The 21,513-nt window shown below is 44.7% G+C and overlaps 1 protein-coding gene across 2 annotated transcripts in view; it reads right to left on the reverse strand.

Moving 5' to 3' along the window:
* AOPEP (aminopeptidase O (putative)) overlaps positions 1 to 21,513 on the reverse strand; it is a 1,648,611-nt gene that overhangs the window by 47,976 nt on the left and 1,579,122 nt on the right. For both annotated transcript variants that reach the window (XM_085632907.1, XM_085632906.1), the window contains one exon: positions 11,992 to 12,108. In XM_085632907.1, the coding sequence (XP_085489033.1) occupies positions 11,992 to 12,108 (117 nt within the window). The remainder of the gene's footprint in view (positions 1 to 11,991; positions 12,109 to 21,513) is intronic.

Consider the following 21,513-nt stretch of genomic DNA (forward strand, 5'->3'; position numbering starts at 1 on the left):
GTTTCCCTACTTTTTGTTAGAGACACCCGTCCCAGAACGTTAACTCCGACATTTGAGATGCCTCATCTGAGGTGGAAGAAAGGGAGTGCTGTGAACTCAAGGGAGGGACAGACAGCTATACAAGAAACTAGCCTTCTTGCTGGAGTGCCTGCTGTCTGAAAAAGAAATGTAAATGTGTGCAATTGGCTCAGTCTGCAAATGTAAGGGCCGCTTGGAAGCTAGAATTGGCTTTAGTTAATGGAGTCACTTAAAGCTTCCTGGTGACATAAAAGTATTCTTTGAGAAGTAGTCTAAGGGAGGTACCAGCTGGGTTGCTTTTAATGGACAGTAATAAAAATGTTTGTACTAGGTACAGTCTGCGTATTACACAAATCTATATTTTGGGAGCACTAAATCTAAACCTAAATCATTAGGTGTATTTTGTGGAACCTATCTTATACTGTGTGAAATTATGCATTTTCCACAGATTATCTTAATTTACACTATTTTATACTGTGTGAAATTATGCATTTTCCACGGATTAGCTTAATTTACATTTATTTTTCATTAACGGTGTGCATTATTTCATATGCAGTAACCTTAAGGTTAAACACCAACAAAATAGTTACATAATAGTTTGTTCTTTTGCGCTGTGTCCACGCTCAATGACCACGCCCCCATTAAACTCAGGATCCCGGTTGCCATAACTTTTTTTAATGCACCTCGACAGCTTACGAAAACGCAGCAACCAGCAACACTCATTTGTTGTCTCTTGGTATTAGAGATCGTGATAAGCCTGTCCAGAATCAAGCCACGTTTGACCACATTCATGAAGCATTCTAGAGAGTCTTACTCAAGAGTAAATTATACCCAACGTGGCAGTATGGTAGAACTTTGAAACACTGTATGAGCGGGCCTCCAGTGAACAAGATATACTGCAATAAAATACTTTATTGGAATATGTATGTGGGTTTAAAACCCATTTAGCTGATGGGATTGCGTGCTTCTGATTGAGACGGTCTGATAAAAGCACATTAAGCTTCGATGCATTAGTGGGTTTTAGAAAGCCTGCCACGCCAACTGCGCAGACCGCGTCAGCGGAGCAGCTATGCTTTCTGGCGCTCCAACTTTCCGGCTCCATGGTGCGCACGATCTCAAACTACCAAACCCAGAAAATATTTCACACATTAAAAAAGTCAGACAGTGTGACGGGACGTGCGTCAGCGTTTCCACCCCGCTGCGATGGGCTGCTGGGACACGGACGATAACCCGGAGAGATAGGCGGCCGTCGGCATCTGGTTTCCTTGTGCGCTAAAAGCAGGAAACATTCAGGCCCAGCACAATGTCCGATGTGTTCAGTTTCCCCCGGTGCCGGTTCCCTTCAGGGGAGCGTGCCAGACTCAGCAGTACAACACCCCGTCTACCCCACACCACGTGGCGCGCTCCTGGGGTCACGTAGAGAAGGCAATAATGGGGCCGGCTTTTCATTTAAATATTAAATGCATTTATCTGGAAACAGGAAAAGGGACAGAGGGGAGGTACTGTCCATGTTCAAATTAAACTTTGACGTATAGTTCTTAGCCCCTCTACAATTGTTGGCTACAGGTTATCCTTTCTATAAAGAGCAGAACGACTGACCCCTAAGGGCCACCATACCAGCTGCTGGCAACCTGTGCAAATGTCTTACAGGGCTGGTCCTATAGGTGGCGCTGTCCGACTGTGCCTTTCTTTAAGGCAGGTGCTCTCGAAGAAAACTTCCAAGACCCCGTTTCACTCTTATTTACACCCGAGGAGCATCCGTACCTGGCCTGGGTATGCGTGTCTGTCCTCTCCCAGCAGAGAGTGAGCGGTGACAGGTTTACTATGCAGCTGGCTCACAGTAATGGAACAAAACACGGCCTTCAAAGTCAGTAAAATGCTGGATCCACAACACCTGTCGGAAAACTGAAGCCGCCCTGCAGCCCGTTGTGCCGGGAGGCCTGGGCCCATTGTGTCATCTGTTAGCACAAACCTCCTTTGATGCGGACGCTGCCAATAAAGCAACAAAGCGCCCCTGATACACATCTTACTGCGACAGTCAGAAACTCATGCATTTCACAGTCCCAATTCATGTCACGAACCGTAAGAGGGACCTACACAACAAACACACACTCCATTTAGTAAAATTTCAGTCACATACTTGTGAATAAAAAATTAAACGGGCGCCATTTTAGGCTGCAGAAATCATAAACAAATTATGTAACACGTGGAGGGGAACAGCTGAAGGTGTATACGAGGACGGACACGGCCCAATGCGCAGTCTACGTGGTGACGTGATATGAACGTGTGTAAAATCACTACAACACTCCAGTCTGTGGGGACTGCGACGATCGGCGTTAGTTTGATCGATCATCAAAGATAAGTGTATGCCTTCTGATGCACAATGTTGGTTGGGGTTGACTACTCTAGCCACCACACCCGCCGGCAGTGCCTCTTCCACAGGCAGCTTATGCTAGAAGATACCGTTGTTACCAGGTTGCTTGTATTTCATTAGACTGTTGCTTTGGCTAGCACAGACGCCTAGATTAGAGATCTGGACATGCGGTGTATAACATTAGGCCTGGAAACCCTTGTGCTGCGTCCTCAGATACAGTCTGCCTCAGAAACGAGCCAGGAGGTAAATTGGTCCACATTCACAAAATTAAAAGTAGTAGTTGTTTGATTTTGTCTATATATAAAACTGATATTTAAAGAGGCATTTTATTTTTGAGCTGGCATGTTCGGGAGAGGGTAGAGGAGTCTTTTAGAAATCCATCACTTTGCCACCTGCTAATGCATTCTTACCAGGCTGGCAAAGCTACGGGTAAGCCAGGCAGAAAGTTGCCAAGATCCTGCCAGGGTCACCCCTGATCCTAGCTTGGGTGCTGGCATACATTTGCAAGCTTGGTGGCATAACTGAGATCCGCCATAACACATTCATCAAGGCTGGATTCTGCATGCTATGGCTGGCATGAGGAATGCAGGGATTTATATTAATCTACATAATTCTAACTTCCTTGATTGAGACTGGCTATAGTTATTCTAGCTGCCATGAGAGACTTTCTGAATGCCACCACAAACTGCAGCCGGCTAAACAGAGTAAACAATGAAATACTGAACTGAGGTTACAAATATTATCCAGCAACAACCATTTTAGAAGTTGTAATAATGTTCACATTCAAAAGGTGACCTTTTCTGGGCACATGGTGTGTAGTTGTTTACATGCTTCTAGCAGAGCGGTGAGTTATGAAACAGTCTGACTTGGCATGTGGACTGTAAAGAAAGATACTCGAGACAAACCCTGAGATGTGACCTTATGTTGGTATTTGTTGGCGGGTTTTGTCGGTGCCACATGATGCACACTGGCTGCCTGCTAGCAAGCTCTTCTTCTCGTAAGTATGGGAGAGTGCAGTGATTGGTTGGGAGGTCACTGGGTTTACAGGTGACCTTAGGCAGGCCAGAGACTCGGAAGAGTGAGTTGAGACATAAAACTGGTGTATGAAGCGAGGATGACGCATGTCTGACTTTAATCAATGGCCTGCAAGCGATTGTGCAGAAAAAGAATGACTTTTCCAAAGGGATCACAATTTTCAGACATATGAAACTCTTGCATGTGCTATTTTGGCGATAATAAACCGCAGTCAGTAAAATTCTGTTTGAATGTTTTATGGCAATGGTTTTATGGGCAGGCCATATGCACAATGGAGCATTTGTGTAGAACTGGGGTCCTTTCCATGTGGGCATTCCTTTTGATCTAGCTAGGAATGGTGCGCTCAACATTTCTGAAAATTTATAGCGCTTTTCCCCCCCAGAGGCCTCACACCTAATGATCTTCAAGTATAAAGAGAAATGTCCTGGAACTGAATACTGCTCAAACACCTTCTCAATTACCTTCTCAGAGCTCAGCAGAAGAAAGCTAATCCTTTAAATGTAATGCTTAAAATACCGTGGTGGAAAGGGACAGGAGCGTAAAGATAAGGCATGGAGGGGGTATACATAAAGACAAATGTCTCGGAAAGGGAAACAATGCAAAAAAAAAGAGAAAACCATAACTGCTGAGCGACAGGAATGCAGGATAAATCAAAGAAGGACAATCGGGTGAGATAGTGGCTACCTCTCCATAACTTCTATATCCAATATTTCTGTCAAATGCGGCTAGATGCTTGGGCCCAGACTAACTGGTCCAAACTTTTTTTTCTCCCTTGCACAAGTGTGGGAGTATGACATGAGGAGCTGACACTTCAACACACTAGTATCCACTCTCGAAAAAGGCAACCTAAATGGCGTGCAGTGGAAACTGTAAAATGGAGATTGCGACATGGGGAAAAAAGTTGGGGTTAAATCAGGTAGATTTTCATTGGTCAGACATATGGATGAATGAAAAATGAATACAGGTGCTAAAAAGAAGTATAAAAAGGGAAAGCTCAACAAACCAGGAGGAAACACAAAGTAAAATATTTTGAAGTCCATGAAACGCTAATGTAAAGGTACTATGAAGGCCAGGTGCTAAGACCTATCTCAGGAATGCTGCCGGAAGGATGTGCATGCCGGGACACAAATTCTCACAACAGCAACGTGGAATATGTTAAATAGGGGGAGGTGGTGACTTGTGATATCAATAAGCAGGCATGCATGAGTAAAATTGTATTCGGAAAAAAAAATTGGACTTTTCTCAGACATGAAAAAATACAGATGATATGGAATCACACTCAATTTCTGGTATGAGATTTGAGGGAAAGGCTCAACAAGTTTCAGCACCCCTCGCTACTTTCTTCATAGATGAGGCGTCCTCCATTAGAGCGGGGGATCCAAGAACAAGATTATTCATAGAAAAACCTCCCTGCCCAAAAGGTAGAAAAAAATCCCCTGAGACCCCGTGCAGTTGGTTGGAGAATAACACTTCTCAGGCCGTATCTTACAAACAGGAGAAAACAAACAATCCGTATAAAATCGTCAAGAATACGCAAAATTATTTGCATCGGTAATTCTCAAGCCTGCACAAACAGCTAGACATCAATCTTCTAACCTTTTCTCGAACCTGGAATCATGATTGACCGTTTCAAGAAGGAAACTGCAGGGATCCGGTAGTGAAATAGAGGCTAACTCCTCCAAGGTATCCTTCTGTTAAATTAAGCTGACCTGTAGCTGCCCTCATCATCCCCACCTCCACCAACCACCGTTCAGAGCGGGATACAGATTTCACGGGCTTCCACCACAATTCACAACATACAAACAGCATTGCCCATGACCATCTGCCCCTCCCCTGTCAGGCCTGCACCTATCCACCGGGGGCCTCTCATGGGGGGTGGGCCTGTTTCAAACACCACAATGAAGACGTCTGAGCAAATGTGCTTATTGTGATGTCCATGTGGCTAACTATGAGAATGTGTGTCACTAGAGAACCTGACACATACACACAAAAGCATTAACGACTTTGTAACATCGCCTGCATTTATTTACACAATCACCACTTTTTGTGGGCGCCCAACAGTTACCTGCAGTATCAAAATAAAATATTAATCAGACACTTCTGAATCTGCTTTCCCTCACTACAGAAACTAGACTGAGCAGCTACAGGTCTCGTCAAGTGATGAAACCCAACACAAGAAAATGTCTGCAATGCAAAGTGAGCAGGTTACGGTTAGGTGGGGTTTGCAACACCCTCTTACCCACTGCACTTGCAGGACTGACACCAATGGAGTACCTGAAGGAGGAGTGGGTTCAGTGGTCATGAACTTACAAAATACTTATTATGTTGTGCATTATTTGGCCTAAGGTCAGTGTGTGTGTGTATATATAACAGCTTCTTGCTCCTCTTTATGGAGTTTCAAGAGAGGTGTGTTTAGAATTCTGGAATATCTGAACACCAAAATTCAGACAAGGTTCATTATGAATGATAATCTGCTTTACATCTTACTGGAGTCAAGGAAAGACATCTGTTAAGTGGAGCACTGACACAGCTGATAGTCATCTAAATAACGCTTGAGCTAGGACAGACCAGCACCCCACCACAATGAAGAGAGTCTGCAGCACAAACCCAGAAAAGCTTACGTCTCATGCTCCAAGGCAGCATACGCCTAGGCTGCCTGTCTGCATAGAGAGGACCATGGAAAACCCATGTCTGATATCTAGAACGATACTGCTAAAAAAAAAAAAAAAGAGACTGCACTGGAGCACGGGAATTGAGCGTTAAGGAAGTTCATCTTTCTGTGGGAACATTCTGTTGTCTGTGTCCACAGCAATGCAAATAAATCTCCTGGGTAAAGGTACGAATTTAGCCAGAGATCAGCGAAACCGCACAAGCACTCTTGGAATGTATAAACTGGGGATAAATTTAAAGGAATCATGTGCTCAAGGCAATCCTGATGCTCTATAGTCCCGATGGAAGCTATGATTTTTCATTAAGTTTTGTACGGTGAGGAAAAGCATTGTATTTACATCAGCTGTTGGCTGCAGCTAAAATTTCCTTGCCAAAGACCATAGAGCGGATTTGACAAAGGGAGTCCAAATTAGCCTGTGCATCAAATCTTGGTAGAAAACAAAAGTAACATGAACTCCTCCCTTACCCACATCTATGAAATCCCTATTTAATTATCTCAGCCTGGAAAACTTTACAACCGCTCCAAGAGGAACCAGAAAATCTGTTAGGCCCAGGACCAGGAGATAAGCAAACAAACATTTGGCCTCTCTTACTACTTTGTCAAATACAATTAAAACCTAGTCCGACAGCAACGGTGGAGACGAAAATCCGTAGCTCAAAAGTGACATGGAAAATTACCAATATTACGAGGATCACAAAAGGCAACCTGCATGCCAGTGCAGCTCCCTACTCTGCATAGTATATGTAAATCCTGATTGCTTGGTTGATAGCTAACCAATTTTCTGTCAACAAATGCCAGCAGAGCGGACAGAAGAGCGCATGAGATCCTCTTCCACTGGTTTAGTTGAGAAAGCATAGAAAAGCGAGGGGAAATGATACCTCATGGAAAAACAACTGACTAAGAGGGAAAAAGGATCATAACAGCAAAGTGCGCAATGGCCAAGCAATGGAGATGTGCACTTTTCCCTATCGGTATGGGTATCGGATAAAAAATGTATTAGCAAGAATATCAGTGGAGAACCATACTAAAAGGAAAAACATGGTATAAGGGGAGAAGGAACCGGGTGCCCCCCCTCCCCCCCCCATGTATATTTTGCACAGAAGTCAACCTACTTCTGATGCAAAGGTCAAGGGAAGTTCTTACACCTCACGTTCACAATGGCAATAATGTTTAACAATCGTTGCGGACAAAAGCAGTGCTATTTTCTTTACAAAACCTATGGCAGACTGCACAGCATAGAGGACACACGGCATAATCCCCAGGGTAGCAAATATAGCAACGTAACAGTACATTGTAACTGCCACAGCCCAGGATGGCTGCCAGTGGCTATATATATATATACACACATATATACACACACACACACACGTTTGTGTTATTTGAGTAACACTCACAATGAGCAAACAAGGGCAACTTTCAAAAGTGAACAGCTTTTTAACACGATTGTCAAAGCACTACATATTATGTACTGAAAAACAAACTGTGACTTTTATATGTCACCTATTGTCAGCCCTGCAGCTCATGGCCCTGTAAATCGCAAGTCTCACCATTCCCCAACTCAATGGTGCTCATTTTTTCAGCCCAAGGAGGATGAAATGCAGAGTATGTATGTCAACCTCCAGAGATTCAATCCTTTGACCTACAGCTAGCGCCAACATTTTTGCCCCATGAGCTTTAACACGTCGAGTTATCCGCCCTGTGTTAACCCATTATTTTGGTGGATTTTAGCAAAGTCCTGTACTTCTGCGTTACATGTAAAAAGCAAAAGACAAAGGCACAATGAGCATAGTGTGTTGATCACTCAGACTAGCCAGGCAAGATTAGTCGGAACCTCCGGAAAGGCGACCACTGCAAACCAAAACTAAAACGTAGGCCAAGGGCTTCCATTGCACCGATGACCAAAGCTGAAGGTCCTCTTCACCGTTTACAGAGCCTAACTGTGGAAATGCCAGGAATACTCGCGCGCTCCACTCTGCACTGTGGACCAACCAGGAGGCTTTGCTTAATGGCTGCACTGCGTCACCAAATTAAGATTCAAGTAGATGAAACATAGAAGCCGGTCTTGGCAGTGCAGGACAGGCAGTTGTGGAATCCCATGAACCAAAAAGTGGGGTGCAAACTGAACTATGCCAGCTTCAGAAAACAATGTGAAATACAACTTTTCACACTCGCCCACAACAGACATCTACACAGGAAAGGGAACTCCACTGAAAAACTGGGCGAGGTTTCACTTCACAGATTGGAATCAACTCTGCCAACATTAACAACCAAAAGCATACTTTCTGCGCAGGACTTCAGCGCTCTGAAGAAACCCAAAAGGGACATTCAACACCTTATAAAAGATCCAAATAAATAAGACTAGACGTGCTTTTAACGCTGAGAGAGAATTTTGCATCTAATATTATGTGCAATCTCAGAAATAGAAACTTGGCTTAAAATTCGATATTGAGCGATAGGGTTCTCTTCATCGCTTATAAAACTGCACAGCACAGAGACATATGATATCACTTATCACTTTGTGGATCATCCAAAGAGATCAGATTGCGGTTTTGAGGTCTAGCTGATAATGTTAGGTATTTGCTTTGATGTTCATCACCCAGTTGGCTGGAAAACTACTGAGTGTTTCTGGGAAAGTTTACTCCAGCAACTCCTTACCATCATGCCAGGACATGTAATCAACTACATTCTAAATATTTAAGAAACCTTTTGGGGGAAAAAATGAAACATAGGCAAAATATGATGAACAGATTACTTGGTTTCCAGTCTAAATGCATATGCGGAACAAAAGACCCTAGAAGAAAACAATCAAGATTATCTTAATTACACAATCTTTGTCAGCTGACACTTATGTTCCATAAAGCATGGTATCAGTTCAGCAGTTTCACATTCAAATTCATATTTTTTCAGAAAACTTGTAGTTTCATACACTCATACTATGTGGACAATACCGTTGTGCATTGTTCTTGACTGCTTACATGTGGCGCACATCTATACGAGTGCCCAAGGGTTCCTATGCATTTCTGTGTTCTTTCCTACAGAATGTCGGCGTCATTTTGCTCTAGACTGTATCCTTTTCAACGTCAGTTTTCAACCATCTCTCCATGGATGAAGACTGGGCCTGTTCTAGAGCAAGACGGGACAGGGTGCTGCACTGCCCTTACACACTAGATTTGCTGGGTGAAGGAAAAATCTTGAATCCCTTAGGACGGCAACACACCTTGGAAATGGGCTGGATGAGAACACAGGCCTCCTCAGAAACATCCGTGCCGAGCCTTCTTTTTCTGGCTATGATTGATATTGCATCTGCGTAATCACGCTTGTTTACAGTGACATCCTACACAGAATCTCCTCAGAGCAGTCCTAAAACATAGGCCTGGACTGAATCTTCTACAATTGGGTATGCCCAAAGATTCAAACTGCCCGTAGCAAATCATTCGAATCATGTAGGTCCATCATTAGGATCTATGAGCATGGGTTTTAAAGGTTTTTTTCTCTAACAAGCATGTAGTCTAATGCAACATAACCCCAAGCCATCTCTGATCCTTCACACTCTTCCTCAATCCCTCCGGTTTCTTCCCTGAAACAGGAGCACCACGAACAGCTTTAGTAGGACCTGTACAATGCAGCCAGAGCTGCAAAGACGGGAATACTGGCAAATTTGCTATAGGCAATGGCTATGTCGATAAATTTTGGTGTTCAGTTCACTGACCAAGTCATTGGTTAGTCTGTTACCAAATTTGATTCCAGTACAATTAATGCTTTTCTTCAGACCTTTCGAGTTAGCAAAGCCTTTGCCCAAGTCAGACAGAAAATAACATTCCAAGAGTGGAATAACGTGTGGTACTAATGTCCACTGTGACACTCTAGTGGAATAAAGGCTAAAAGTATCATGCTTTCCAAGCTCATAAGAACCCACATCATATTATGAGCCTGTGTGATTTTCAGACCACTTCTCGCTCAAATGCCTATGTGCAGAGCAACCCTATCCTTAAAGACATTGATTCTACTGTCCAGGGATTATTTGAGACACCTGACACTAGGATGGTCCCTGCTCAGGGGACAAGATAGCAACATTTCGAGGGGCTCCACAGTCTCATTCCAAGCACGCGTCTATATCCCTGCAGGACTCACTAAAGGCCGGAGGTAGCAAACCATGGAGTTTCGAGTCAGATCACTCCTCAATAAGAAACACCCAAAAAATGTGAATGGCATGATGCCTGGATGATTCAGGGCTCCTTGTGAAGTCTAATGGAAATTCTATCAATTGAATACGCGCCGCACAGGTCTGGCGATCAAGCCCTTGCCTTCACCTTGGCCTGCAAGATAAAAAGCTGAAGATAAATAGTCCTTGCTTGAGGTCACATGTGTGCTGTACAAAGCACGGCGCAGGCTGTGTGCTAGGCAGCAGGAAATGATAACTGGTCGGACTCTTTTAGGGGTCATTAAAATCTTGAGCTTCGCTGGTATTAAATGGTAGCCCCCTGCCTTTGATCCGGCCTTTGAAGCCATAGCTGCCCAGCATCTAAACCAATGCGAACTGATATAAATATAGAGGTCTGCACGCGCTAATTGCAATAATCTAATATTCGGAAGGCTGCCGAAACAACTGCGCGCAGGCTGTAGTCGGACCGCAGCAGTCTCTGGGAGGCAGCGCCACCATTGCTAGGCCTACACTCTCCAAAATTAACGCCTCTGTTCTGAAGGTCTTAAAAGGCACATTTGAATTTATGAGGGCTCTAAAATGCTGTACAATATCCTCGCGGCCATTCTAATCTAGCAATAATGAGGCAGATTTCTTGCCCTCTCAATCTTAATGACTGCCATAAAAATCCGATCTTATTATGATCCAGAGCACAAGGGCCTACTGTGGCGCCTATGCCAGGATTGAATACATATAAACCATTAAAAAACGCATTTGTTTTTCCAGACGATAAATATCGCTTCCTGCCTTTATGTACAGAAATCCGCCAATATTCTGTGCTGTGGGAAACAAATATATTTCCCTGCAGCGATCATGCAGACCAAGGTTAACAATTAAAATCCTTCTCTGTAACTCTATTGGGTTTAGTAATTTTATTTATTTTAATATGCGATTATGCCGATTTATAGTTCAATTAATTGGCCTGTAGTTGGCACACATCTACTAAAGATGGGACGAGAAAGTATTGATTTTACGAAAACTAAAAATACTAGAATAAAATAAACAATTCGTTTTACTTTAGACAGAATATTTTCAAAATCTACAAAGTATAAAGACCATACTGCATGCAATACGTTCAAACAGTTGCGGGCATTTTTTAAACTGAAGGGAGAAAATAAACACAAGATGTTTTAAGTCGTATTTATGTAGAAACCACAGATTGAGAAACCCCCTAGGCCTTTTGGTGGCATAAAGGGGGTTGCCAGAAATTCTAAACTACGAACTGAGGGACAACAGATTTCAAAATCTCACCAAATCCCTGGAATACTATTGTTGGACTTGCACACTAGCATAAACATATGTTACATTACATGCAAAACAATGTAGGCGACAAACTGATCGATACCAGTACTACCACAATTACAATGAATTATGAAAAATAATTAATGGGTATGACATAATTGCCATGGACTACGAGTTTTAATACCACTTCTGCTTTTACAGACATTCACTCCACTCTCTCGGACACTCAAGGTCTCTTGCCCATATCCCCCGAGGCTCCCTAAATGCAAACATTTACAGGAGGCACATTGGGCAATTCACATATGCTTCCTTCACTGCCACTCAAACTCTACAGGAAAAGGTCCGGCCTTGACCAGCCCTGGTGTTATTGGTGTTATTAATGGAATGAAAGCATTCCAAGCTACTGGTGCTACTGCTGCTCAACATCCCAGGGCGCTTGTGATGAGGTACCTCTGCATCCTGCTCACGGAGGCCGTACACTCTCTCCAGGCGCTGAAGGCTTCTGGCACAAAATGTCCTCTCTTCCAGCAGACACTCCAGAAGAAGGACCAGCTGGTCTGGGAGAAGCTGCAAACAAGACAAAGGCGGTTAGAAGAGTTGGTTGCACAAGATGGCATGTTCTCACAAAAGGCCTGTGTAATTATAGCATGAGTTTACATTACAGCCAGACGTTCCTGGTCCACCTCTACAAACCCTTGAGTGTTTACGCTGCCGGCATGCTGCAAAAATCTCCTCAAGCTCTAATTACCACCCCTTATTCCTGGGTCTTTTATTTATCTCCACATTTAGCACAGATCAAACACAGTTTACCCTGATGAACCATTACCATGGCAGATTAGAGACCATGGCTACGGAACACACATGTTACGGGATGAGTCAGTGACCGAGGGGTGCAGGCACAGAGCGGGGCGTGCTTTGGTAGTGGAGGAAGGGAAAGATAGTCAGTTGACTCAGTGGGAAAGCCACCCACATACTAAACACTTGCGTGAGCACTTAAGTCCATATGATGGGAATAAAAGAGGGAAGCAAGATGGAGACGGAAAGCAAAAGAGAGGAGGGGCGGTCAGAGGGAAGCCACTCCTACAACGTCTGGTCATTAAATGTTTTTAGAGCGCTGGCCTGGGAGACAGCACCCCAACATTAAAGAGGAAACGGGGCCTAGGGTGATCTGCAAGAGGCATGTGGCGCCTACGAAATCACCAATAAATATATGCACTGAAACCCACACCAGAACAATAAACAATGACTGACAGCTGCGCACAAAGCCACTGCAAAGATATCTGACAATAGACGGGCTTCTCAATCGCCATTTTAGTTCGAAAAATGAAGAAACAGGCTACTAGGAAGGTGCATGAGAACATGGACGGGTGCACAGGGTGTGGGTTGGCATTAATGAGGTGAGTATACCATGCTATATATCATACAAGAACACATCTATGGAGCGGTGTAGTAAGAGGCACACTGGTATGACTTGTTTTAATACACTAATATCCGCCTAAAGGGGAACACCAGAGACTGAAAAATTAAAATCCGACAATTTTAATGGGCTTTAGTCCTTTGAGGGATATTTGTGCTTTTTCTCAAACTACTGTGGGGAATCAAAAGTTAGGTCATGAATCATGAAGTGTGTTCCCCTTGCTCAGAGAAAGGTGGACGTGTGTTGTCCCATATACCATCATAGGCTGAGACAGGCTAGAGTCCAAGGTCACAAGCCAAATGAAGCACAAAAATCAGCTTGAAAACTGGAAGCTTTTTTTCCGGAGTTGCAAAGCTTCACTGGTCAGATATAATTAGGCAAGACGTCCTCCAGGGTCAGCCCTTCCAATAATCCCAGCTCCCTACCACCCACCGCCGCCTCTTTCCGGTTGGGACCTTTCCTCCCATCTTTTACAGCCAGGTGCAAGCTAACAGAGCAATAAACACTGCCTTCTTGTACAGAAAGAGTGCAGGATAATAAATATGCCTGAGGAGCAAGCAATCACATCATTAGAGGACCTTCGAAAGAGGGGTGGGGGCTAGGTAGACCCCTCCACCGGACACAATCAACAGGACACTAATCAAAACCTCGCGCAGCCGCCATTTTGTAAAGACCCTTCAGACAAACTGAACAAGCGTCCCACAGCAGAGTAAGAAAGTCTTCTTGCTGCCAGGCTAACAATCAGAGGGTTTGGCAGAAGTCGTTAACATAACACTAAACAGGGTCAAACTCACCTTCATTACAAAGAGTACACTTCTCCCTTCCCTGCCCCCTCCCGCTTCCTTCAGTAGTAGGTGTGTTTGAGGCACTAAGCCAACTACCCTCCATGTGCTACCAGCATGGAAATATACTTTAAATTCGAATTTTAAAAAACAGGTTATTTGTATAGGAGTATTTTTTGTTTTTAATTAATAAAAAGAAGAACTACTTCAAGCCCCAAAGTGAAAAGATAGCATCAAACGGCAGACGGGTATTATATTACAGGCAATGCGCTCAAACTCGCCCATTTTGTGATTTTGAATTTGTGATCTTGCATCAAGAATCACATAATGAAGTCATTTGATATGAAACTTGTTATGCCACCTATTGACATTCTCCGAACATGTTGGGACGTGCATACATGCGCAGCCAAGGCGGATTACATAGTACAACGGCCAATAAAAACAGACTTTTGCTGCATACTCATTGCATAGGGCTTCATAAAAGCGATGCTTCTTCCTGAAGAGGAAGGGTGTGGCTTTGGTATGCTCTTTGGTTGGGTTCCAGAAGGTTCCACAGCTGGAAATGATTGACGCCTATAGATCTCGTACCATGTCCAGTATGGAGGCTTATCGTTTATGGGCTCTGTAAAGTGCTAAACCTTTCTACCACTCAACATCAGAATTATTATTCATGACTTTCATTTCGCCCTTGTCAAACCCAATGTCTGTTTTGTGTAAGAACAGCAAAGGACTTGGCCATAATGAAGAAATTGTTATAACCACACACCTTTTTGCAGAGTGCAATACCATGATTCAGGTCTTATTTGTTAATAACTATTGCACTAAACCAGTAGCGAGCTTTTGGGGGAAGGTGTATGCGCAAACCAAGAAGGCGCATTCTACACTGTATGTCCCTCCACAGCGAGTCGTGGTTGCAAGAGTTATGCTCTGTCGAATATTGTTATGGTGTCAAGGACAGATCTGAAGTACTTAAAGAATAGGTAAAACATGGGGGGCTCTGGGCTGCTCCTGCGGGCTTGGGCCCCCGCACACCACGCCTAAAAAGCAACCCCCATAAACAGCCAGCCAAATGAAGAGAGAAATCATGTACTAGAGAACAATATGAAAGCAGATGGTCAACAACAAATGAACAACACATAATGCAAAGAGTGGGGACACTAAATAACTTTACTGCGCAATGCCCAACTTTGTGTTGTCTTCTGTACCTCTGCCACCCTCTGGTGTGTTGGGCCACACAACAGAAGTGTATTTATTTTGCGATAATCAAATCAGAATATAATCATAAATGCATTTGAGGGTAAAATGCAACAGGTTGAAGTGGTGTGCGTAGAATGAGAACTAAAAAATGGCTCTGATTTGATTTTTGCTAACTAAAATTATTATGAAAAAGGAAAAGTTAAATTTTTATAGGTAAGTGCAAGACGCAAATTGTATTGCCTGTAGGCACGGGTGGAGACCCTGCTCTGACGTATTTTCCGCTGAACCTCGACAAGCTGAAAAAATTGTAGAAACAATGCTTGATAAAAACGTTCCAACATTGGTATCCTCGAACAAAGGGAGGGTGTGTGAATGTGCACCAAACGGCAAAGAAAGATGATGTAATCCTTTCCCTAAGTAAATAATGCGATTGTATTATCTTGAGGAGGCGAGGATCGGCGTCAGAGCTCAGCACTTCATGATGCGGTTGGCCCCAGGCCTCTTTTTTCTGCACTTAGGCCAAACCGTGCGTCACTCTGGACACTCATGGCTTGCTGGTCGGCCTTAACTGGACTTTCCATTCAAGTGTAAACTAAAGCTTTACAGTACTTAACTAAGAAGAACAAAGACGGCACAGCTGATTTAAAAATTCAGTGTAGTTAATAGTCCTTGCAAACAAAGCAGGTTTTGGAATGTTTGCATGGTGACCAGCAGCGTGATATTAAACAAGTTACTTCCGGTTTAACAGTTTCAGGGACTTTGTGAGATTCCTGTATTAGGAAAACACCCGAGTAGGTAAATTCACAACTTATTATGGAGGTTCCCATCTTCAAGGTGCAGTTCCATTGCCCTCTTCATCCAGACTACCTCCACTAGTCTCGCGACATGACCGCAGAGTCCACAAAGCTAAACCAGGGAATGTGCAGAACATTATACACAAGATAGCTAAGCGGGTTGAGTGCCTACTGAATATATTAGAGTAGAACCTTTAATGTATCGGTCTTACTTGCAGAAGGGCCCACTCAGCCTTTCCTCTTTCCAAGGTTGATAAAAAGGAGCGCTATGGAGCTGGAAATTCACATCTGTATCTATGTGTTAGGAGAACTCTAATTAAGATGTTCGACTTGTCAGCTATCGTTGTTAGTAGCAGTGATATTATTTCACTCAAAATGATCTGCTAGTCCTATTGTAATGTGGAAGACTACACTGAGCAGCAAATTATTAACCATCAAATTAAATAACTAAAGTTCCCCAGAAACTGAAGGACAATTCTGAGAAGCAAAGTTTTAAACTGGCCTGAATGGGGAACAGTAGTACTTAGGTACTTACTGTAACCCCTCCCTGTCTCTGCCTGCCAACACAAACCGCGCAGACTGCACACATATTCACCCCGCGATTCGCCGTGTATCACTAGCTATGATGAATGCAATGTGCGATATTTAAAAAAAATAATTATACTTTGATTTCATCGGTGGTGTCGTTTTTTGCCATGATACGGACGATTGGTTTCCCCTTACGGTCTCTTGGTTGAAATGTGATAATACCATCAAAAAAAAATTGGATGTCTCCAAAAAATCACTTGTATCCCGTTTGGTTGGAAGCATTCCTTTCTGTTTGGTGAAGTTACACAAGGAGACGCTGCGCGTGCTGGGAAGGACCCGGCGCCTTCATTGTTCATCGTGTGGTCCTCCGAGACCACTCAGGACAGCAGCTTGGCGAGCCAGGGGCGGGTCCGTCGAGATGCACTCACTGAACCGCCTGAAGAGAGCGAGTCCAGTCTCAGAACCGCGCACCGAGACCGACCCCCACGCCCTGCCCCAAACCAAACACCAGCTCTGTGCAGCCCTGAACAGACCGCAGCACCCACCCCGCGACCCCGGCGGGGTTCGGATACTATCCTCGCCGAACTGCGAGAGAGAAGACACGGCGCCTAGCAGCGGCGAATTCGACAAGTGGCTCTCTAAAACACAACAAACTGTGCATCCCTTCTACCACATTCTATTCTCGGCTAAAAACCAGGTTCCTAATGCATTATTATCATTTACTAAAGGTTCTGGGCACACAGTACAGTGTTTTACTTTTATAACAACTGAACGGGGGAAGACTTTACCTAGGTTAACATTATTCAAACCCAAACATGAATACATATTAACATGGCCCGGGGACAGCGCACGTTGTGTTTTCAACGCATGTGTTGATCCAGTCGTACTCCTCCTTCACACCCTCGCGCCTGGGCAGATGTTCGGATCTCAACTCGCATCGAAGTTCGGATGAGTGCTTCAAGTGGTGAGAACACGCGCACATTCACTATCAGCTTCGAGTAGGGCAGGTGTCTGACACCCTAAATTATCATTGAATTACTCTAACCCGGCCCTTCTCGGGGCTCAGTGCGCCGACCCTTTCTCCAATCACCGTCACCATCTAAGACCCCGCTTTCCTAGATCGACTTCAATTGTTTCACCCAAAAAGCGCCAATCTTCGAGGCTGAACAGGGTGGGACAAATTTAATAAGTGGGTGCACCGACAATAGAAAAGTATCCAAAAATTTCTTCGATATTACACTCTCGCCACTGCTACATTTCGGGGGAAATACCAACGAATGTGTACTAATCTTTTCGGTCAAATCGGTAGTTGCTGCATTTCGTCCAAGGGCACAAAGATGAACAGCTCCCCGCGTGCACTAAACACGAATACTCGAGGTTAAAAAAACACCCCACCATATTCCATATTGTACGTGACGACATACCCACGAGGTACCCGCCAAATCTCCGCGGTTCGCAAAACGTGGCCAAGTATGCCCAGGTCCTTAAGTGGACAAAAAGGTAATTATAACTTTTCCTGTAAACCATAAAGTGCCATACTACAAAAATGGGAACGCACGGAACTGTGACCCCAACCAGAATAAGAGGCTTAGTTCTTAAATTGCCAAATCGTGGAACAAGTAAACTCATTCCTAGTCTAGACTAGAGGTGTGTGATTCTGGGCGGACCACTTCATCTACCTGTGTCCTTTAAGGCATCAATCAGTATGTACAATAAGAGAGTGATGGGTACTTACCCACTAGAGGAGCCCACCCGCGCGGCTCCATCCCGCACCACAAGCCGCCGCCGCCGCTGCTGGGATCCACTTGAGCGCCACTGCCCTCCGAGGGAGCCGAGGAGTTGTGACAGAGACGGATGGCGGCCGAGCATCCCGCAGCAGCAGCGCCTGCACCGCCCCCCGAGGCCTCGAGCGGCTCTGCGTCCCGCCGCCTCCTGCACTGCGCCCAGTCACCGCCAGGGGCTCCCAGCGCCGGCCGCGGTGCCGCACCAGCTGAGGGTGGCGTGATGTCTATTCTTACCCGGCTCTCGGCCGGGACGGGTGCCCGGGGCTGGGCGGCGTGCTTCCGCCCTGATGCCATTTCCTTTTATCCGGGCTGGGCTCTAAAAGCGGATCAATGGCAGCAGCGGCGGCGGGCGCGTGATGTCACCTCGGCGCGCGGCGCCCCCCTCTCCATTCTCAGATCAATTCTTCCCAAAAATGGTGAAGAAATGCTCGGGGAGCCTCTGGTCCCAGAAAAAGGGTCCTCTTGCTATATTTGTACAAAGTTATCCAGCAGGAACTGTTTAGTGGAAGAAGGAACAGGGAGGGTGGACCGCCGGTACAAGTTTGGGCCGGCTGGCTCGAATTCAACACAAACACGGCGCAAAAAGCGGAGATTTGAAGCAACCTGACCTTTGGGAAATTGTAAGCAGCAGGCTTTTAAATGCCGTGCTCTCCATGAAGACATGCAGCCCCCGGCTTGGCCACCTTGTGACGAGCTTCTCGCGTTTCTCTCCTCAGATACTTTCCAAGACGAAGCTGTTCCCGCCACCACGCACCCCAGTGCTAAATTGCTGCCTGGCCTGTGGAGGCTTTTTTTGCAGACAGGGCTCTCTCGTTAAAAGACAAGGGCGAATCCTGCTACCGGTCTGACAGGCAGGATTTATAGGGCCGTGGCATCTCTCAGGCTGTGCTCAGGAGATGGAAAAAAAGCTGCAGTCATAAAGTCTTTGCTTGCCCAATTTGCCTCCAGGGTGGCTTTCTACTGGCTGCAATTAGACAAAGCTTTCTTACACGTTTATTTTCCCTATACAATGCACTGAAAAGGGCTGGGCCTTGGAATGCGAAGACATAATCTGTCTCCTTCAAGAAAGGGTGTAAATCTTGGCACGGTCTGCTCAAACAGGGCTCCAGAATGCGGCACTCTAATCTTTCATTGGGTTTTTTTCTTTATAAATAATGGAATCGCAGTGTAGTGTATGACAAGAACGGCCTGATGTAAGACAATCTCCATGTGAAAAGACACGATTTTCACTGTCATGTAGAAATATTAAACCGCGCACACACTAAGCAGGGGCTAATTTGGATGTTTAAAACTCAGCCAGTTTTCGTCTCTTAAGATCGGAAAAAGTGATATAATTGTTTTCTATTAATATCTATTATTCTTATGTTCTATCCTCACAAAGAGTAACCAATCAACATTTCTCATCGTTTTAATATCGCTTTGTAAGCATGTGTTACTTTTGTTACCTTCCATTTTGGATCTGCTATCAGTACTTATAACAGCAGCTGGCAGGGGATGGGGTGCGGGTCCTGTGTTCAGACTTGTTACAACAATAAAGGTGAAAATACTAAAATGTAAATTCCATTCACTTCTCAACAAAAATAACATGCCGCGATTTTACGTTGTATCTTTCTACTTTAGTAGACTAACAAACATCACGGCCTGCCTATCTCAAACACTTTCTGCCATGTCACAGAACAGGTGGCAACCAAAATAAGTAGAAAGCTGTCCATAGCGCCACAAATAATACTGATGGAAGAATGTTGTGTTTGGGAAATCAAGGTCTGAGAAATTAAAAGTAAAAGTAAGGTCCATAATATTGTATTTATGTGAAAACTGTACGTCCCCTTAAACAGAATCATGAATTGAGACTACGCTACTCTAATGGTCCATTGACCACTTTGAGACCCTGCAGTGATTTGTAGGACCCTAACCCAGTATGCAATGCCACTCTTCAACTTACTCGAGAAGGAATTCTGGGTAATTCGAAAACAGCTCGTGGCATACAGGATCATTGGAAGTAGGCACTACTAAGAAGGTTTTACTTGATTCATAACGTGACGAAAGATCGTTTGTGTGCAAGTTGTTTCCACTGTGGTCATCGTGCCTAGTACTATATGGATTTTTGTAGCACAATAACTGGAAAATGGGACGGCATATATCTATGTGTTTATATGTTCTAGCCTCGTCCTCCACACAGCATGGGGCAAAATCAGATGCATACAGTATGGAATAAGTAATCGTTGACAATAACAAATCTGCTACATTTTCAACAGTGAGCGAAAATGTAGTAGCTTGTTTGTAGATGGTTGTATTTAGGCATGGGTCCAGTATCACTTCCATATGTCAGTCTATCTGCAGTTGTATCCATCTGGGGTAGAGGTTCGACAGTCCATATTCCTCCCTGTGGGAGCTCACTCAGAGTCCAAAATATACACAGTTGTTTGCTGAACAACTGGCGAAAGCATGTCAACGTCTCGTCAGGCATATGAGTAAAATGTGAAAAGCATGCAATGCAACTGCAAACTATCCATAAAAGTATCTATCTCTAGAACTGTCAATCTGTCGACATCCTTGAACAGTGATGAGACAAGTTGCACAGTCTTTACTCCTCTACCCCAGTTAGGATTCCCCTTGTACCAGTTCCCCCATCTGCTGGTACCCCTCACAGCAGGATGGAAAATCCATTCCTCTCATTGTCTGCCAAATATAATCATATAAACTTCCTAATTCTTTCAAATAAATTCTTAAAACGGCTAACTAGCCAAGAACAACTGGTATTGCCTTCAGTATTCTGCAAACAGAAAATGTCACCTTACAGCACGGTGTGTAGTTGGAAAGTAGACAAATGTTAGTGACTGGGGGCTGGCCCTCTGCTCGGGACACTGCGCAAAGTTGGCACCACCAGAGAAAACGGTAAGCCAAGTCGGGGAGGAAAGGGACTGGCCGCATTAATTGCATGGTCGTCACTAACTTCGGGTACCGTCATCGTCCCAGTGAGTGGGCAGAAAGGGTGAGAGGAAGCTGCTGGCACGGCACAACAGGCACAATGCAATTTGACACACGTTGCAGGTGGGCTGGAGGGCACTGAGCAACAAATGGCTCATGGCTGGTAAGTCAGCTTTTCAAGAATTGGCAAAATCTGCAGAGATCAGGCAGGAGGAGCCTGGCATCCAGTGGCAGGTCATACCTCCAGCCCTGATCCCGGGAAACTGTGACCATCCACCAGGCGAGAGAGGCTCGGCTCTGGGTCTCGAGAGATGAGGAACACTGTGCCCTTTAATTAAAGGCTGAAGACAGCCGGGCTGCCTTTCATCGAGACGATTCATGCATCTGAAGGGCCCTGAATAGGCGGCAGGTTGACATTGAGAGGAGGGCGGACTGCTGCCGACTGCATTAGGCCCTCTAGACACTTGCAGTGTGGCGTCTCTATCTAAGTGACTCTCAGGCTCTCTCGGTGGAACAATGTGTTAAAAGCAAGCAAACTTTGC

The sequence above is a fragment of the Triturus cristatus genome, chromosome 2_1 (genome assembly GCF_964204655.1).
Source record: "Triturus cristatus chromosome 2_1, aTriCri1.1, whole genome shotgun sequence".
Classification (NCBI taxonomy): Eukaryota; Metazoa; Chordata; class Amphibia; order Caudata; family Salamandridae; genus Triturus; species Triturus cristatus.